Here is a 21,402-nt window from a genome sequence, read left to right on the forward strand (position 1 = left end):
AAGGAAAGACCTCCTTTTGACATTTGCAGATCAGATTTTGATAGGTTGGTTAACGGTTCCAATGTTGCTTTTGAACAGCCTCTGGAGTAGTAGTACAGCCATCTTTTGAGAACCGTACTCTTCTTTTTAAATTTTCTCCCAATGGAGCTGTGTGAGTGATTATTTTTTGTAGGATGAGTTGTCATTATCATTGGTTCCATTTTGGGAATATATGATTTTTTGTGAGGTGATGTGACCAAAAAATGGCTATTCTGGCTACTGTATTATAGCCATGTTAACCATTTGCACCGCATCATCGCTGAGTTGTGGGGGAAGGGGGGCGATGGATTCAGAGGGAGAGCCCCATCCCTGTACAAAGTCCATAGATTCAGCAGTCAGCATTGACCACTGCATCTGAGGGGTTAATCCAAAAGCATCTGCGTTTTCAGTAATGCTGGGGATACAGCAGGAGACCAGGCTGTCAGTAACAGCCAGGACCCTGTACTGCTCAGGCGCACAGCTTGTATGGCGGATTTTGTGAAAGTTAAAAGTAATTCATTTCAGCCATGCAAATATTAACATATGTTGTGCATGTAAATTTAAAAAGAAAGACATTCAAGACAATATTGCTATTCATTATTTTAATATGGGAGATGCGATTGACAGATGCATATAGCTAAAGATGAAGACAAAGCACATTTCAAAGAATCAAAGAGTAAACTTGTGGAGATCGGAGGATGTAGAATTATTATAGACATGGGAACAGATCACAGACTACATATAAGCTGGTTTCTTAGAGCTTAGCCCACTAAGGTATGGCTCAGTACAGTGCAATTATTAGCGCAGATTATCTAAAATAGCTGAGGCTTAACAGTGATGTCCATACTTCCCCTTGGATAAACTGCTGGAGCTGAAGCTTCCCACATGGTGATGTTGGCCACTTGTGCTATGTCCAGTGGAGCTGCTAACCACAGCTGAAATGTATAAAACAAATATTAATATAAAATATTCACTAGGTTATAAATCTCTCACTGTATAATGTAACTGGAGTGAAATGGCTGCAATTCAGCCATGTGTATAACTATATTGAAAATTTGACCATAGGACCTCCACCATCTGCGTAACGTGCATAAATTCACAACCTGACAAGTGCCCCTACTCCTTCATTTTTTTCTACACTGTCTCCTAAACATTTAAAAGACTTGACTTTTATGGAAATATTTATGAAAGGACTTGACTTTTATCAAAATATTTTATAAATATTTGTAGAAAAAAAGATATTCACATTTGTTATGTTTCATAAGTACAGGATAGGTTTGCGAGAAGACTAGTCTTATCAATAATATACATTTTGTAAGACCACACACTTGATATACATTGAACTTAAGACCTGGTACAGAATTTTGTTAGAAATGTTGTAAGGACTTCTTCCTATACTTACAGATGCTAACAGCCCCATGGCCTTCACCAACAAGTCTGCATTCCTCCCCTTCCAAAAGTTTCCTGTAGGTGGCAATCTCAATATCTAGAGCCAGTTTGACATTCATCAGCTCCTGGTATTCTCTGAGTTGGCGAGCCATGTCCTGCTTGGCCTTCTGTAGAGCAGCCTCCAGTTCAGCCAGTTTAGCTTTGGCATCTTTCACAGCAGCTTCACCACGTTCTTCAGCCTCTGTGATGGCAGCTTCCAGCTTAGCACGCTAGTTAGAAGAAAAAATTGGGGCAGATTTTACTAATCCTGTCTAAATGAAAAGCAATCTGAAGATGCACTAGATGTGTTACAGTGGCTCATGTTGGATGACAGAGTAGGTGCATGACTAGGTACTTGTCTAAGTTGTCTAGCTTTATACCGCCTATTGGTTGACTTACTTTGCAACATAATTTTATGGCAGAATGTCAGCACAATCTTAGTCCATGCCCCTTTTCACTTAAGCCACACCTCTTTCCTTGATACACTGTGCCCACTTGGTCAGCTAGGTGTAGTGAATCATTCTAAAACTAGATACGCCAAATTGCTCCAAAAATATTGAAGATTGTGCTACAGCGTGCCAAATGTTGATTCATTTTACGACAAGGTCTAAGCAATATCATATCAGAAAATGCATTGCATGGACAAACAATAGATTTTTTTGAGCAACGTGTACTACTTCATATCCCCTATGGTGGCGTTGCAGTTAAAACTGGACACATGCTGTTAGATCTCCGGCATACTACCCTTAATTGATGGGGACCCCTGCAGTAGGACATTTAGTCATCAATTCTATAGGGGCACACAACTAACAAAGTGAAGAACTCCTTTAATGTTAACCCCACGTGCCTCCTGAAGCTTCATGTATGGAATAAGGCAAATATGTGATAAGATATCACGATACTGTTGATATAAAATTCAACAGAAGGGGGCGTGTGATTAATGCAATCTTATACAGAATATGAAAGTAACCAGATATGGCTAATGGTTTGTCCATTAGACAATATCAAGAATACATAAAGGTACAGGATTACAAAATCGTTGTTCTATGTTTCACTCTATTCTTAACACTTTTTTACTTTTACCATTATATTTTTTACTTGTTAGAAACTCTAGATTTTTTAATCAATGTGATGCACCTTTACAGAGTTCATGTATAATCCCACTGACACTGAAAATGGTTTTAGTCATGGTTCCTGCCTGTGAGACTATTGTCAGTATTGTATGCAATAGTTTTGTAGTGTCAGTGTCATATGAATCACAGACCTGTGCATGACAAGGTAAATCAGTGCAACACTGTGACTAATGTCAGAATATCCTCTTTAACAAGTTCTCCCATGCCTCGCCTAGGATCTCACCCGGTTCTACCTCTTGCTTAATACTTTGTGCATTATCCTAAATTAGGTAAGTATCTTATAGCTGACTACAGGTTGGCTTACAATATACACATACGCAGCTTTATCATGCTACGAAAACTAGATCAACTGTTTTTATTAGGTTTTTAAATGACTGATGCTGGGAAAAGATTTCTTAGCGTCATGCTAAATGTTGGAAACATGTTATTTGTCAGAAACAAGGGGGAGTAACAAGTGATTAATAGGTTAATGTAAGTAAGACAGGTAAGAATTATCATGATTAGACAAGTGTTGATGTACTTTTGGAAGTCTTTTTTTTTTACCAGACAAATTGAGGTTCCTTAGGTCCATCAGAGAAAATGTTTTTGAGGGGCCATCTTCTATCTATGCAGAACATGTACATGCCCAGCGTCAATGATATATTTATTGATATCATTATACACACAGGACACATCATCAACAAGGTATAATAAGTTATTTGTTAGAAGTAGAGCATAGTGACAAGTACTAGGCTCAAAAGTTTGTTGAAAATGAGTTGTATTCTGTAGTATCTTTGATACTTTGTTGTTTTGGGGCCCAATATTTTGTCAGCTGTAGGGATCACTTTATGATACCATTAAATTTTCGTTGACATTGCTGTTTGGGAACAATCATCTCAGGAGCATGCAAGAGTTTGTAATGCTGAAATTGTGATGGTGTATTTTGATGGCTTGTCAATAAAGTTTGGAAACAGATATCCTATTTAATGAGCACTAGCCAAATGAAGACTTTATGGTCAGTAGATTGCTGTTACTCAAAAGACCCATCTAACAAATGACTAGCCATATGCACCAGGATCCATAGAAGTCATTGATGCTATTCACACCACCGTTTTTCTATGCTAAGGGACTGTGTGAAGAAACTCAGGGCATGCATTACTTTGGTTTGTGTCTCCATGGTCTCCATTGCCACCAGGCTCATGTTCTACTTGGACATAGAAACTTCACCACCATATTAAAAATCATTTATGTGTTGCAGCTAGGTGAATCAGGCCTACGCTACAGTTGCTTTTAAACATGCTATCATCTAATTTTTAAAAAATGACCATATTCACTACAGAATGGGAAAATATATACTGTATTCTATTGAATTAGGGGTCCTGTGAGCATTTCACTGGTCAATTTTTTTTTTCTTAGGAACGTTTGTTGAGCCTAACATTGGTCTGTCCTGACACATCACCAAACAGCCGACACTGATCATTTGTTGGCTTATTGTGGTTCCCCGTGTGTCCATTGCACTCTGCAATCTCTGTCTTGCTCCCATCCAAACACCTAACATCAAGGCAAAGGTGTGGGAATAGCCACAGTGATTGATTGTGACAGCCAGAGCCACTACCACTTAGTAATCATGTGTCAGCAGCACGTCTTCTTGTGTATATAGGAGATGCTCTGCCAACAAAAGGCAAACTGTATGGTGGACATGTGATTGTATTATTGATGGTTTGTTCCCCATGCAGCCTGCATTGGCTTGTGTAAAGACTCAATTGCTGGCTGACTTGTTAAATTGTCAAATGGTTCTCATTATGGCCCCATATCTGTATAAAAGGAACATAAGTCATTTGCATCATGTTTTGAGTCCTGTCTACTTCCATAATAACAGATAATTGTCCTCTTGACTAAAACAAGCCCATTACTCTATAACTTACCTGTGCTTTCACACTTTCTATTTCACCCTTCAGTCTGTGGATCAGACGAGTCAGTTCAGTAATTTCATGCTTAGTGTTTCTCAAGTCATCACAATGTCTTCCGGCTGTTGAGCGCAGCTCCTCATACTAAACAGGAGAATGCAGGTTGAAAAAAGAAAACACGTAGATTTTAGGTTAAAATTTCTATCACTTGGTCAATTGTAGTACCATGCCCGTAATAGTGCCATCAGGAAAAACTTGACTAATCTTGCTTTATCCAGGAGCTACAGTATGAGAATCCCAGAGACTCCGTACAATTATTTTTTATGGCAAGTATATTTTGGAGGAGTAGGCAGATTAAGAGTATATTAAATTGTGGTTACTAAAAGAAGTACCTGGAGGATGTTTTAGGGTTCTACCAATAAATCACAAATGACTAATTAAGTCTATGAGTTTGACTCACCCGTGACTGGTACATGGCCTCAGCCTCAGCTCTGCTCTTGTTTGCAATCTCTTCATATTGAGCCTTAACTTCAGCAATGATACTGTCCATGTCTAAATCTCTGCTGTTGTCCATAGACACAATAACAGAGATATCTGAGATCTGAGCCTGGAGCTGAGCAATCTCCTAAGCAGAAGAAAATAAAACAATGTAAACCATGTAAATGATTAAATGTGTTTTTGCTGACACTGGCATTGATTAGATATCTATCATTGGTCTTCTATAGAATGCCAATTCATTACACCAGAGTGTGCTTAGGGGTCAAATTATGTTCTTCCCCATTAAGGCCACACTTGACTTTGAACAAAGCACTTATATGCAACTGGAAAATATGCATGAGCAGACTTTATAGGGTGGAACCCTGAGTCCCTATTGGTCTGTATTATGGATACATAGACATTTTGTGCGTCACCATATGGTGCTTCCATGAGGCATCATATTCTCCTCTAGAAGCAATGCTCCTAGTGGAGATAATCTCATTATGTACATATGAATCTGTATAAAATCCTTGACAAACAGAGATGAAGTCGGAGACATAGCTGTTGGGGAGCACAGGTAGCATTGCTACCACTAAAGGGGTTGTCCAATCCATAGGAAATGGGATAGGTGTCAGTTTGGCGGGGGGGTTAAATGTTGCAGCCTGGTGATCAGGCGTGCGTGCTTCTCCTCCAGTCAACTCTATGGGGCTGCCAGAAATAGTCCCATAGATAATATAATGGGACAACCCCTTAAAAGGGTTGTGCCACAGAAAATAATCTATGTTTTTCAAACCAGCAGCTCAATCTGAAAACTTTTGTATTTGCATGTAATTAAAAATATATTATAGCCACTGAGCTATTCAATAAAATGTTTTTCTATAGTGCCACCTGCTGTTTGTTCTTTTACTTATTTTTTGTCCACATCACTGAGATGGTTGCACATGCTCAGTTTAAATCTTAACTGTAACCACATAAATCTTCTGTTAGAAGCTGTGGCAGTTACAGAGAAAGAGCTGCACCAGAAAGGACATGCTCCCTTAGCAGCCAGCCTGAATTAAATGTAGCAGAACAATTGGAGCAATGCATGGGGAGATCTCTAGATCCATTTGTGGTATAGGGCTGGTTCTAGCTTTGTTAGAAAGACATTGTGATATACTATATTATGTCTGATTTTTTATATCAGTCATGTCATATCTCCTGTAAAGATGCCCTAAATGCTACTCTGCAATATAAGAAGATACCAATATTCTAAATAGCACCTGAACGAGTTACAGCTTTGGGTACAGTATGAGACCATTGTCGTTTATGGGTATCTTATTATGGATCCGTACATGAGCCCTAATGCTGAATCTACCGTGTTAGAAGACATAATATCATAACATATTTTAACATATAAAAAATTCTTCACCAAAAGCTCTGCCGTTATGGAGAGTACATATAATCTAAACATTTAGAACTAGTTGTATTTTCAACCATATTTCCTATTGGCTTAAGTTAGGAATGTTATCCACCGTGCCACCATTCCACCCACCTACAAAACATTTTCATTTATGGGACTGTCCATCACTCATTTTAATGGCTAGTAATTAACTGATAAATTACTGGTTGATTCCTGCAGACAAATGTACTTACTGCATCAAAGAGAGCACGCAGGAAGTTAATCTCATCAGTTAGTGAGTCCACCTTTGCTTGTAGTTCAGATTTGTTGACGAAAGCAGCATCAACGTCCTGCAAGGTAATGCAATTATTTGGTAATATATTTAATGCTCAGTACATTAGTATAATTCTTATACAATGGTTAATACAAACTCTCTTAAGTCCAACAAATTCATTCTCTGCCGCAGTGCGTCTGTTGATCTCTTCTTCATACCTGTTGGATTGCACATGAAATGGTTATTTGCAGGGCATTTGCTATAAGCAGCTCATGGCCATCTTGGTCATCAATTTGTCATCTTTCTTTTTATGATTTAAACCTAAAAACAATAGATTGAATTTGATTTGTAAGCTAAATAACTTACTTTTTCTTGAATTCCTCTACTGCATCTTCCATATTCCTTCTTTCTGCCTCCAAACGAGCTCTTTCACCTCCAAGACTTTCAAGCTGTTTCCGGAGATTGTTGATGTATGCCTCAAAGAGAGGTTCAATGTGGCTTTTTGCAGGTTTTTTGTCTTGCAGAAGAGACCATTTGGTTTCTAGCATCTTATTTTGTTGCTCCAAAAATCTAACCTGCAATAAACAATAGAATAGAAATGGAAGTCAGAAGAGTGGGGGCTATACATTCATATCACAAGCATCATGCACAAAGAGTGTTGCATTATTTAAAGAAACCCTTATATAAGGGTTTTCCAGGACATTAACATTCATAGTTTATTTTTGGGATTGTCTATTTGATCTGCTGGACTCCAACTTCTTGGACCTCAACCGATCAGTTCTGTTAAAGGGCACCCCATTGTTGCTTACCCTGGCACAGCTTTGCATATACATTTGTGGTTGTGCCTGGTGCTCCATCTCACTGCAGCTCAGTCCCATTCAAGTGACAGAAATTCATCTACGTTACCAAGTACAACCACAGCTGTAGATATGGTGCTATGCCTGGCAAATCATCTAGTGTCATGGTCTTTTCCTTTAGCTGATCGCTGAGTTTTTGGATGTTCGGAAAAACCTTCAGATTGGTTTCCATGATCAGGAAATCTTTATGTAAGGTTTGCCTTCAAGTATATAAGTAATCTATGAACATGCTTGTCGTTGGATTCCTTCCCTTATCCCCAAAGATGAAATATAAAAATTATTTCCATACTGCTCTATCTTACAAATATATTGGAAAATAAAGAGAGTTTGCCATGCAATTAGAAGAGTTTCTTACATATAAACAGCATGATACTGTCCCTAATGGAAATGACTGAAATTGTGCCAGTTAGTTACACTGAGATCCTGCTATACACTCGGTGGGGTTATATGTAAGCCAAACATTGTCAAAATTTGAAATTCTATCTAAAGTTATGAAATGCAGACTGTTTTATTAAAACAGTCGCAATTTCTTTTTATCATTTTGTATATCATATGTTTGGTCCAGTTTATATTTAAAGGGGTTGTGTCACTTCAGCAAGTGGCATTTCTCATGTAGAGAAAGTGAATACAAGGCATATATTAATTTATTGTGATTGTCCATGTTGCCTCCCTTTCTGGCTGGATTCATTTTTCCATCACACTATATGCTGCTCGTTTCCAATCCAACAGCAGTGGCCGTGCTTACACACTATAGGAAAAAGTGCTGGCCTCTCTGGTGGCCAGAATCATGGGAATGCACATACGACTGCACTTTTTCCTATAGTGTGCAAGCATGGCCACTACAGATGGACGGCAGGGCAGTTGTAACCATGAAAATAAACAGTGTATAATGTGATGGAAACATGAATCAAGCCAGCAAAGGAGGCAAAATGGACAATCACAGTATATTGGGCAGACTAGATGGGCCAAATGGTTCTTATCTGCCAACACATTCTATGATTCTATGTTTCTATATTAGTAAGTGCCATGTATTAACTTTCTCTACATGATAAATGCTTTTTGCTGAAGTGAGAGAACCCCTTTAAATTAACAAGGATAATTCCTATTCGTACTCCCCAATGTTCTGAAAATTTCTGTATCAAACCATGTGGAATGACCTTGACCATGCGTCCATATGAGTTGATGTCTGTTATATTCCTTTTTAGTTTATAAGTAAGGTTCTGCTAAACCATGCTAAACTTTTCTTAATTTAGCTTGAAAATGTAATTAAAATTTGTTATTAAATGAGCATATATATATAAAATCTGAATATTTGCTTTGGCATTTAAAGTAGAATATGCAAGTTAAACTTTGAATTAAGAGAGAATTATGCTTTAGGATATGAAGTAAGTGGGTAATATAATAGGGTAATAGGCACAATTTCAATAATGTGTTGGGGCCTGGGCACACTAGACCAGTCCTTTCTTTTATTCCCAATTCTGTCATTCTATGAACAGCTCTTGGTTACAATATGTATGTTTCTATATAAAACCATACTTTGAAAATATGTTTCAAGGCCTAAATTCGGTTATTTAAATAATTAATAGAGATAGGCAATACATGGAATGTCCTTGTAATATTGTCATAATGGAGATCCCTTCTTGGATTGCGTTAGTTAGAAATTAACTGCTATACATTAGGTTTTATTGCACAACAGTCCTAATTAGATGTATGAACTATTACTTACCTTGTCTATGAAGGAAGCAAATTTGTTGTTCAGACCTTTAATCTGATCTTTTTCATCAATTCTGACTTTCTGAATATTAGGATCAATCTCCAAATTGAGAGGAGCCAGGAGACTTTGATTAACAGTAACAGAGGTGATACCAGGAGAACAAAATGATCCACCAAATCCATGGCCAGAAGCACTCAACCCATGTCCAATTCCTGACAAACTATAAGCATGTCCACTCTTCAATCCAGTTGAAATCTTATGTCCTCCAGATGCAACACTGTAGACACTTTTGCTGCTGAACGATGGGTGGATTTTGTGGCCCATTGATATCTTCTTAGATGTGATGGAACCAATGGAGCTATGTTTGCTTACAGATGGTAAGCAGGCTGAGGATGAACTGAAGCTCTTGATTCCATGGCTGCTATGTCCAGATTGGTAAGACATTTTTAAAGAGGCTTGAAATCTGTGGTGCTTGGAGCAGAATGAACTTCAGATGAGTGCCTCTGAGCCTAGTGCTGAAAGTTGTCCCTTTTATACATCTAGAGCAGTGGGCTTGGTGACATTAAAGAGCACTAAGACCCTGTAATTGCATCTTGAGCGATTCCATCTTGGCATTTTTACGTTCCCATCATCCCAGTTTAATGAAATTTAATAGAATAGTTAAATAAAACGCAGTGGTAACACACCTAGTATATTAGTAAAGATGAAAAGCACTTAATGCTTATGACGTTTCTCAGCCAGCAAGCACACCTCATTTTGGGCACATTATGTTTCAGAGTGTCATTTTCTTAAATAGGGGTCATCTTGTAAAGTGCTCTTTATTAGACTATATAGCCCTCACCTTGTCATACAGTGTCACATAAATTCTAACTTATCCGGTTTATTAAGATTTGTTTTAATTTTATATCTTTGCAAAATGTCTAAGGAAACAGACTGTTAATGCCACATTTATTAGACAGTATAGCTTAACATGATCCTCTTCTTAATTAGCTTGTTATATACATGTCAATAATTCCAAAATAATTGTCTTCTTGTATTACTTTTATGTACATTGGAATAATGGTCTATTAAATAAAGAAGTCAAGGAGAAAATGTACAATGCTCAAAAATGGAAATGTTTTATTGGCATGTCTATAACTCAGGCATTGTGATTTCATATAGTCACAGAACTCCTTGGTGGTATCTTATGTTCTTATAATTAAAATTGTTTCTGTGTGGGGGAGAAGGGTATCAAATACGTATATAATACATGTTAGAGAAAGTTTTCATTGACATACCTATTAATAATATTTTTTATAAAAATCATTCAGATTTCAGAACCTGACAGTTATAGTACATGCTTACCAGGGTCCCTCAACACTCGTATACAATTCTAGACCCCTTTAAGCAGCACAGTCTGCCAGCTAACGCTGCTACATTTATGGCCATGAATATATTTGTCAAAACTTCCTTCTGGAAGAGGTTAGACTAACCTCAAACCCTTTATTTTTCTTATGATTGTGGCAGGGGAACAGTACCTATTGGATCTTGCTTTTTGACTGGTGTAGTGTTTTCTTGAAAGTCTTGTTGGCTGAGGTCAGCAAGCTAATGTAGAGCTATATCCAGCAGAAAGAAGGTGCTTGTGATATCTCTGTACATAGCTCTGGTTGCACCATATCTGGAAAACTGAGTAGACCTCACCTACAAAAAGATTTCAATTTTTGTCCACAAAACACGGATGTATCTGAATGTCCATATTGTGTCCAGGTACATCCTTTTTTTTATTGAATAAGTCTCAGGAGGGCAATGGGCAAGGATGGCCCATGCTGCAAATTTCTTGCGCATATCAATGGTCATAAAACTGAAGTTTAAATTATTCAATTTACTTTAATAGGTCCCTGTGCTATGCAGGTGCAGTCTAGATTGCAAAGGGACAGAAAGTACTGTCTTTTGAATAAGGCCTTAAATAGGTAAAATGAAACTGGTCTAAAGACCAGCTACAAAAATGGTAAAGGGAAATTTGTACAGCATGGAGGGAAGATGAGAAAGGAGGAGAGAACATTATCAAAACTGTTATTTATTTTATTTATTTATTTTTAAAAACTTCTCTTTATTGAAAAATATATGTACCAGTACATAGTAATCAAATAGGACACATTCAGGTAGACATCAAGATGGTAACATGTCTCTTTTCCAATATCCTCATTGTACAATATAATGATCATATTGTTCTGAACATTCAATGTTTATTCTGTACATAAGTCATTGTTATATTCAATTTTTCCTCTTTCTGTTTTCTTTCTTTTCTTTTTCTCCCCCCTAGCCTCCCTTCCCCCTCCCCTCTGAACCCCCTCCCACCCTCCCAACCCCACAAAAACTTTCATCTCATAGATATGGCTAATCCGACACTCATTAATCTAAGAACCTATTCTCGACTATTTCATCTCTCAGTATCCTTCGGACAAAGTTATCTGAAAAAAATAGTCCCTTCTTTTTTCTATCTCTCAAAAATATACTAAGCTGGTATGTGCTTTTTATGTATCTGAAACCAGGAGTCTGCAGGTTCCAACTTTAGGTACCATTCGGTATGTATAAACTGTGTCACATGTGTTATTATCTACCTATCTGACATTAACCCCTCCCTGTACTTTCTCCACTTTTTAAAAGAGGTATTGTCATTTTCATCTTAGTCTGTTCTGCCTCTATTCGTTCTAAAATCATTCAATTTGTAGTCTGTTGCACTACTTCCTCTATTCCTTGCACCTTAGGTTGCAACCAATGATTTAGTATACATCTCTTGGAAGCCAGGAGCAATACATGAAAAGCATGCAGAATTTTGGAAGATTCTCCCAATCGCCCAACATGAAATAGTAACAGCTCTGGATCCATCTTGATCCCTAGATTCCATTTAGTATTTATCATATCAAGAATAGCTTTCCAGAAGGTGTTAACCATATTACATTCCCAAAGTCCATGTGTGACATCAGTGTCCGAAAGTTTGCATTTCGGGCAGTGCGTCAATCTATCAGCTGAAGCCCTAACATTTGTTTTAGGCTTGTAGAATTCATATATTGCCCTATCAATTCGCTTGAAGTAGGTCTCCCTCCATATTTTGCTACTCACTACTTTCCTTATGAGAGTCCACCCATCCAGAAGTTGATCAGGTACCATCAGGTTCGGGAAAAATCGGAGCCATGACTTAAACAGCGATGAATCCCCTAACTTAGTACAATATCTCTCAGGGAGCTATATATGGTAGCTAGGTCTTTTTTTGTTTCTTTGGTGAGCAAGAAAGAATCAAAACTATTAGCTGAGAATTTGCGAGCTAACTCTTTGAGTCTAGATGTTAAAAATGATATTATCTGCTGATAGGCTAAAAAGTGAGACATCGGTAGCTGGAATTTCAACCTTAGATCACCAAAAGTATGTAATTTCTTGGTCTCTCGGTTCCAAAGGTGGTCTACAGAGTTTATCCCCCTAGTTTTCCATTGGATAAATTGGGCATTGATGGATAAGGCCTCAAATTCTGGATGGCCCCAAAGGGACATACGTTTGGAAACCAAGAAAGGAAAAGCAAACTTCTTTCTCACAGCCTTCAATACAGCGATTGTATCTCTGTGTAGAATACTACTTCTTATCTCGAGAGGTAGATGTGAGAATTTGGTATGTAACAGTGCATTTAAACACCAGGGTCTAGCCATCTCCTTCTCAAGCTGTAGGATCGAGTAATGTGATGCGCCATGCATCCAATCTAAACTATGCCTTAATAAACTAGCCATATTATAGTTTCTGATGTCAGGGAACGCCACTCCACCCCTGTCTTTTGATCTAACTAGAGTCTTCAGGGATATTCTGCTCCTTTTGGATTGCTGTTATTTATTTTAATTAAAACCTAAACACGAGAACACAAGGGTGTAATCTGAAATTATTTCATTGAAGTAGTGTATTGTAACAAAGTACCAGCAGGAAATAATATACTAGCAGACTAGATAGTCTATGTAGCGTTTTTGAGCAATCATTCTCCTATGTTCCTATAGGTAAGTGGGAAAACCTTGCAGTGTGCCTTTCTTTCAGGGCCACCGCTGTTGGAAATTAAGTATTACACAGCTCCTATTGAAATCAATGGGGTGTGTTTGTAATAAATGGACATTCTGGGCCCTCTTTGTAGCTCATCTCCACATGTTCTGATGGATGAACAAGGATGGCAATCTATTAACTCATAGCAAACTAAAAGCAGTACACAGTTTTATTGGACATCAGATATGTGTGTAATGCTCTCAGATTTCTAGAATGAGAGAAATTCATTGTAGTTCCTGTCTACACAAGTTTATAGACATCTGTCCTGAACATGAGATCCCATTTTTATTAAATGAGAAGCCCCTAAGCAGATATTTGAAAAATATCTTTCAAAACCAAATTTAAAGAAATACAATGAGCTCTCTTGGTACAAATTATATAGTACTATGACTTAAGACATAATACAAAGCGCTTATTCATGAGGTTTATTGAACAGAAAGAGAGAAAATTGTACAGAAATTGGAAAGTGATTATTAAAGCAAAGAAGTATGTCACATACAAATCGATGTCATTGAACAAGATAAGGCATCACAACTTAAAGGGGGACAATGGGGGCGAATTACTTGGCCCAGCTATTTTCGTATGACCCATAGAAGTGAATGGGGGCAGTGGCCGGTCATGCACGGTGCACTCCCATTCAGTGTTATGGAGAGAGTGCTTGGTTGTGGTCAGACCAGAGTCCTCCAGCCACCACTTTGCGTTCATGATATAGGTGCGGATGCCAGCGGTGGGACCCGCACCTATAAGACAATGAGGGTATATCCTAATGATATACCCTCATTGTCTGAGATGAGACAAGCCATTTAATGGTATACTGTGCTGTGGTATCACAATAAATTTAAGTTTGCAAATTATTATCATAAACATTTGGAGAATTCAAAGAAAAGTTTAATGGGACTGGCAAGTTTCAGATCTACATTTCAAATTTGAAAATATCATTAAATTCAATGATAATGTTTAAAGGTTTATTATAAGCCGTCAAAATTTTAATACGATGTAACTTTTGGAAATATCTTTAAAGTCCATAAAGCAGAGCAGATAGGTACTCTTGAGAGTACAGGATAAAAACATGACAAAATCAATGATGATTGTCATCAACCCCTAAATAGTATGCTTGCAATAAGCCTTATTTAGTTATGTAATGTACTGATTAAGGTAAAATAGGCAGGCAGGAAAAAAGCAGGAAGATATGTGATAAAGCCAGTATATGCAGTAGTATTCATTCAATCATTTAACAACAATAAGAGATTATATTTTTCTGGAACTTGTCGAGGTGGTTCTACTGGTCATAGTTGAGCTGCTTCCAGAAGTATATCCAGACCCAGTGCTATAACCTCTGTTGACATTTCCACTGCCAGAGCTAAAATTATTTCCACCACTGAAGTGGCTGCCACTCATTCCTCCACTGAAACGGACACCACCAGAGCTCATTCCTTCATTATGGTATGAGTCACGTGCATTGCTGGAGGAACTTCCCATAGTTGATGTAACAACAGCTGTATAAAAGATTTCAGAAATTTGACATATTCAGTATAAATAATAATACAATAATACATATCATAGACACAAAAATGAAAGGATATAACAATACTCACATATCTTCACAGGACCAGCACCTTCTTCAGAAATCCTACAGAATAAACAATTTGGTTTAGTGTCCTTGCCATACATAATAACTGTCATGAAATACCAGTTCTAACATCTTCTATTAATGAACTTGAAAACATATCAAACTATGTATAAGATTAATTTTAAATATATTTAACATTTTTAATTTTGCCCTGTTAGCCATAAATTTCCTGTAATATGAAAAGTTTAAGACTATAAAGAGATTTCAGTTGTTTTTAAATATACATTTAAAGAGCCAAAAATGCTATAAAATGTTAACAATGAATAAATATGCACCTTTTCAATCCCCTTCCGATTCAGTATGGACAACCCCCTACTCCTGATCTTTGCTTTACAAGCAGCTTGCACGCACCACTGCACCCAATTAGTACCCTTAGCGTTCAATACTACTGGCATCACGACTCATCGCTGAGTATTGATACCAGTAACATAGTGCATAATTGCTGAGGTCAATAGTTGGCTGCTTCCTACTTATAAACATAGATGGAACACTAAGTTACACTGTATGGGAGGGGGATTTAACAGGTATTTTTTTGTTTTATTTTATAGCATTTATGGCCCTTTTTTTTTATTAAGAAACTAGAAATCCCCTTTACATACAGAAACAATATAAATATGCGATTCTGAAAATATTTCCCGATGATATTTACAATGAGTGTTAAGCGAAAAATTTGATTCACTGCAAAGCTGAATTTCCTAGTGCTTCATGGTGACAAATTTTTTCCTAACATGGTGGCTAAAAATAAAAAATATATACTCACCTCATCCACTTGAGCGTGGAGAGGCCTTCTGCTCCCTTCTTGATTGAAGAAACCTCACTAAAGGACCTTTGGCTAGGGTGAAGACATCACATGATCACGCTGGCCGCACATGGTGATATCATCAGTGGGCGGCCTCTCCGCGATAAAGCGGATGAGGTGAGTATATATATATATATATATTTATATATATTATATTTTAATCCCAGAATAACCCCCTGAGGTACCTGAATGTGAGTCTCAGATGCCGTGATCAGAGTTAAACGCAGCATTTGAGGGGTTATATAAAGGGAGGTGGCACAATCATCGTTACCCATAATTTGTAACTAATTGAATTTCTTGATGAAGTTTGGCGAAGCTGCTGAATCAATTTTTTTTTTTAATTGCTCATCTCAATTTATAATATTGGAATTAATAACTAACTAACTAAACCACTTGTTTTGCCTTAATTATGTTATATCTGATCTGGTTACCTGCACTCTTCCCCTTCTAACAGTTTCCTATAGGCAGCAATCTCAACCTTCAGAGATAGTTGCACATTCATCAGTTCTTGGCACTCTTTCGTTTGGCGAGCCATGTCCTGCTTGGCCTTCTGTAGAGCTTCTTCAAGTTCGGCCAGTTTTTCCTTTGCATCTTTGATAGCCATCTCCCCACGATCATTTGCTTCAGAAATCGCATGCTCTAATTTTGTTTTCTAAAAACATAAAAAGGCAATACTTTCATGAATGGAAGTTTGTGTATATTTTGGCATCAGTATAACTCACCATACCATTTCCTATAACAAAGCACTTATACTGCTTTACTATATTGTGATCAAAACCCTTGTTTAAGCCTCAGAATTTTGAAAATACATGTATATCATACAGGAATAAATGACCACATTTTTTAAATCTAAAAAAGACATGAATATATATCTAAATGTAATCTTAGGCTGTAATAGGTTTAAAAATGTATGTTTATTATATTCATTTACCTGAGCCTTTACAGTGTCAATTTCGCCTTTGATCCTGTTAATTAACCTGTTAAGATCTGAAATTTCATTCTTGGTGTTTCTTAGGTCATCTCCATGCTTTCCTGCTGTAGTCTGTAGTTCTTCATACTGAAGTAAAGAAAAAAGAAAGACCTCAAATGAATCTATGCACATGTAGTAGACTCCAATTATTCCAGCAAATGTGCATTGCATTGCCCTAGTGATAAAGAATACATCTTTACATCAAAATGGTGACACAGCTCTTTAGTCTACACTTACTTTTGATTGATACCAGGATTCAGCCTCAGCTCTGCTGTTATTAGCAATCTCGTCATACTGAGCCTTGATCTCAGCAATTATGGGATCCATATTTAGGTCTCGGTTGTTATTCATGGATATAATAGCTGAGGTGTTAGAGATTTGAGTTTCAAGTTGAGCTCTTTCCTATTCGATTTAGTAGAAAAAATTTAAGCAAATTATAAAATTGTAGTACTAAATAGCTAAATCCGTTTTGAGACGGCCACTCACAATTGCATTAGAAAGTGGTCCTCTCAAAGAAAATGGTCAATATATATAGTATTTTGTGTACCTAAAATTCTGTTACAAGTCATCTGGTCTAGATAAAGGGTTGGTTTTGCAATGTATAATGAAATTAATTTGATTGCAGTGAAAAATTATCTAGAGAGATGGACATTTCTTAGTTGAAGCCAATATATAGTACATACAATATTGTATTGTCACAAACAACATGGTCTAGGAGTAGTCAAAAAGGTTGTCTTTTGGGTGAGGTTTCATAGTTGATGATAAAACATTGTGACAGATTGTTATATAGTATAGAATCCCCTATCATGTTCCAAATAACCAAACTAATGATGTGAAAAGTGGGGTTTCCATAAATGACAAGGTCTTTGTTTCTAAATGCAGAAAATATTAAGTTTAGTTTCAGCCCAAACCATAACTTACCATGTCATTAATAGTTTTGATGAAGTTCATCTCATCGGTCAAGGAATTAACCTTTGCCTGCAGGGCTGATTGGGCTAAAAATGCTGCATCAACATCCTGCAGAGATAGGATATATTTTGTTAACAAGTGGTAATTAGCATTTTTCACTCATAGAAATCATGGGTATGTGTTACCTTTTTCAGTTCTACAAATTGATTTTCTGCTGCTGTGCGCTTGTTGAGTTCATCTTCATACCTATGGAGAAAAAACGTATAGCTAGTCTTTGAAAAAATATAGGTAGTATATGGTTGCTAGTATTTAGGAAATGTTGACACAATCATACTTTTTCCTGAAGTCTTCCGTTAGATCTTGCATGTTCCTACTTTCTCCATCAAGACGCCCCTTCTCACTTTCCAAGAAATGTAACTGTCTACTTAGGTTACTTATGTAGGATTCGAAACATGGTTCCATATTGCTTTTTGCAGTTTTCTGTTCTTGCAGTAAAGTCCATTTGGTTTCCAGAATTTTATTTTGCTGTTCTAAAAACTGCACCTATGAAATAGAATTTATATATGTAGGCATAATATGTAATGTGTGTAATATTTTCTAGGATACAAAAATAACATTACTATACTATTAAAGACAATGTAGAAAATGTAATTGTAATAGTTTTTCTTTATACTATCTGTGAAGTAGGCCTAGAAGAACAAATTCTGCTGCCACAAGTCAACAGTTCTACAATTTAGTTCAATCTCTCATTTATGTTGCAATTTAGGTAATTTGTATGCGTAACATGTACATACCTTGTCAATAAAAGAAGCAAATTTGTTATTCAGAGTCTTGATCTGTTCCTTTTCTTCTTTCCGTCTGTTCTGAATTTGTGGATCAATGCTCAGATTTAAGGGGGTCAGAAGACTCTCATTGACAGTTACATTTGTAATGCTTCCACATCTACCAGGACCAAAGCCAGATCCACCAAAGCCTGAGCCCCCAAATCCTACACCACCAAAACTACCGCCACCAAAACCAGCACCTCCACCAAGGCCAAAGCCAGATTCACCAAATCCTGAGCCTCCAAATCCTGCACCACCAAAACCAGGTCTACCATAGCCAGCTCCAGCTGAGCCATATCCGGAACCCATACCACCCCCAAAACCACCACCCATACCTGACCCCCTATATCCACTCATGCCAGTATTACAGCTTGCAACAGAAATTTTTCTTGTTCCTCCAAGATTATAGGCACTTCTGTTGGAATGGGACTGCATCCTTGAGCCACTAATGCTTCTTGAAGAGCTCATGGTACTCCTATTCATATTCCTTGGCATAGAAGAAGAGCTAAAATTTCTGCAGCTAGAGCTACTGTATTTGGTTTGGTGAGGCATAGTGGGAAAGGATAGATGAGACTAACTGCAGTGTAAGCTTGGGAAAGCAGTTCTGAAGGGAAGGCAACATCTCCTTTTATATAGTCCACAGTTAAAAGGTTTGGCAACATTATAGAACACAAAAATACCCTGTAATTGTAGTTTTATTGGCATAATATGCTGGCATGGCATTTCATAGTTCAATTATTGGCAGAAATAGAAAACCCTACACACACCTTCTATATTCCAACAACAGTTATAGTTGCTTATTTCCCATCTATAAAACAAGAATTAATTTTTTAGCACAGTAAAATAATAATTAAAACATAATAGAAAGATTGTGTCATTAACAGTGTAGTAAATGTTGCCATATGTTTCTTACTATATTATTTTCATGCTTTTTGTGTCCCACATAGCACTATGTTATTAACTATCTTTATGTAAATCTATTTTTAGATTTTTTTGGGAATGCCTTTAATGGTCAATGTCATAAAGCTATAATTTGTGCATATACAGTGTTTCTCAGCTCTAGCCCTCATATACTACCAATCAGCCATGTTTATAATGATTATGTAGGTGATTTACAGGGACTTGTGCAACAAAAATTTATAGATGAAAAAAGAGGTTTGACTATCACTGACTCATAATTGTTACAATGATAAGGGGGTACCATGCTGTGAAAAATGTATATATCACTGAAAAGCCTGGTATATAATACTTATACCCTATCTAGATGGTTTTATTTGTCCTAACAGTGGGTATTACTGCTTGCCTTGTCACTTATGGATTGTACATTTTAACTCTGATTTATTAACAGCTAAGTTTTATATTTCAGGCTTTTCAGTAATATGATTTGAATTCAGACATATTTATATTTTGGAGAATGAAGAAAGGAATTTTTTATTTATAACAAATCCAAACAATTGAGACTAGGGGTGGTGGAAATCTTTGTGTTTTTTTTTTTTTTTTTTGGGTGGGGGGGCAATGCATGCTTTTTAAAATGGATGTTCATGACAATATCAATGTAATGATAATATTTATTTACAGATGTGTCCTTCCCTACCTTTCCTCCTACCCAGTTAAGCCAGTACTCTCTGCTCTGCACTGATGAGGGGCAATCACCCCGAAACAGCTGTCTGCAGATGAGGTGCTGGCTTATTTAATATCCAAGTCACGTCTCAAGGCTTATTTTAAGAGCTGAATATTGACTTATAGGATAGCTGCCTTACATCTGGTTGCATTAGAGGCAGAGCTTTTTAAGAGCTCATTTGCATTTCTTCCCTCCCAGTATAATATTGTGAAATACTAGCAAAATCGTTGAGAGGCTGCAATTCACAACACAACCACATGAGGGCCTAACATATAGACATCTTGTGATAGAATATTGTGAAACTATGTTGTTTGAAAAGCAATCTTGTGACACATATATCAGAATATGTCCAGCCAAGAGGAAAGGTAGTAAAGGGCACATCTGTAAATAAATATTTTATTTCCTCCCAGAATTCCAGAGGAGCATGTATGACCTATAAGTCTCCTCAAACTGATTAAGGTGCTCTCTCCCTAAGGAGAGTTAGTTCCCCCCTTGCACAATATTGTACTGAATTGGTAAATGTGAGTTCTTAACTAAATCAGAGCTCAGGTTGGATATATCTGTATATAGCACTACCATATCCGCAGTACTTTGCAAACAGAGGGTACATGTACAGTACACAACCAGAGGATATTATTCTAAGAGCCCTGTATATCTGACCTTAAAAGCTGTGTACACCTTCGGACGCCATTTTTTTTTTATGATTGCATTTTACTCATTTTGGGCCTAAAAATCATTTTTTCAATTGGTCTTTATTAAAAAGATTGAGCCGTTCTGTCAAAAAGGGTTAACTATTTGTCTAGCTATCTGAATTTTACTTTTTACTTTCACTTTCACAACCGCCACATTCTAATCAGTAAGACAAGAAATGAGCTATAATGAGTGTTTATAATGTTTATAATGAGAGCAGAGATAAGGAGGCCATTAGAATTGCTGGCTGACGGAGCAGAGAGAAAATGCAGATCTCTTTTTTAGAGCATCTCAGCCATATTTGGGGTTCCATATTTGTAATAAAGACCAATTAAAAAAATGAAATAATAATAAAAAATTCCCCCAAAGGTGTACATAGCCTTTAAGGGCCCTGTTTTATTAGGGGTCCATTATTGTCAGAGCTTAGGTCCACAGGAGGATCATCTTGCACTCAGGTAGGTTCATCCAACCCTGCATGTACAGACAAAATCACACATTGTCATAATCAACAATTCAAATATTAGGAGTGAGACCCTGCTTCCAAGAGATTACATTCTATGAGGAAATACAGGACAATGCTGACACTGATAATATTGTCGAGCACAAATTTGTTCTAGTGGTGGTTAAGGAGTATTAATAAAAATTAGGTCAAAATACCTGATTTTCTTTACAGGCTTATACTATAAGTTCCTTTTCTCACTCCAGGAATCCTTGTATATTAAAGAATAGTTGAATAAC

At 37.0% G+C, this 21,402-nt stretch overlaps 2 protein-coding genes across 2 annotated transcripts; both read right to left on the reverse strand.

Annotated features, from left to right (window-relative positions):
• Nucleotides 1–820: 820 nt before the first annotated feature.
• On the reverse strand, nucleotides 821–9,609 carry LOC122933194 (keratin, type II cytoskeletal cochleal-like). The gene is made up of 8 exons (XM_044288037.1): nucleotides 9,178–9,609; nucleotides 6,961–7,169; nucleotides 6,752–6,812; nucleotides 6,575–6,670; nucleotides 4,926–5,090; nucleotides 4,484–4,609; nucleotides 1,421–1,676; nucleotides 821–953 (listed from the first exon to the last, which is right to left on the reverse strand). Exons 1-8 carry the CDS (start codon nucleotides 9,607–9,609, stop codon nucleotides 847–849), a joined length of 1,452 nt encoding a protein of 483 aa, XP_044143972.1. The 3' UTR covers nucleotides 821–846.
• A 4,860-nt stretch (nucleotides 9,610–14,469) lies between these two features.
• On the reverse strand, nucleotides 14,470–18,905 carry LOC122933193 (keratin, type II cytoskeletal cochleal-like). The gene is made up of 10 exons (XM_044288036.1): nucleotides 18,617–18,905; nucleotides 18,324–18,517; nucleotides 17,864–18,072; nucleotides 17,715–17,775; nucleotides 17,542–17,637; nucleotides 16,858–17,022; nucleotides 16,582–16,707; nucleotides 16,082–16,302; nucleotides 14,817–14,851; nucleotides 14,470–14,717 (listed from the first exon to the last, which is right to left on the reverse strand). Exons 1-10 carry the CDS (start codon nucleotides 18,903–18,905, stop codon nucleotides 14,470–14,472), a joined length of 1,644 nt encoding a protein of 547 aa, XP_044143971.1.
• Nucleotides 18,906–21,402: the final 2,497 nt, after the last annotated feature.

Source organism: Bufo gargarizans, chromosome 3 (genome assembly GCF_014858855.1).
Source record: "Bufo gargarizans isolate SCDJY-AF-19 chromosome 3, ASM1485885v1, whole genome shotgun sequence".
NCBI lineage: Eukaryota > Metazoa > Chordata > Amphibia > Anura > Bufonidae > Bufo > Bufo gargarizans.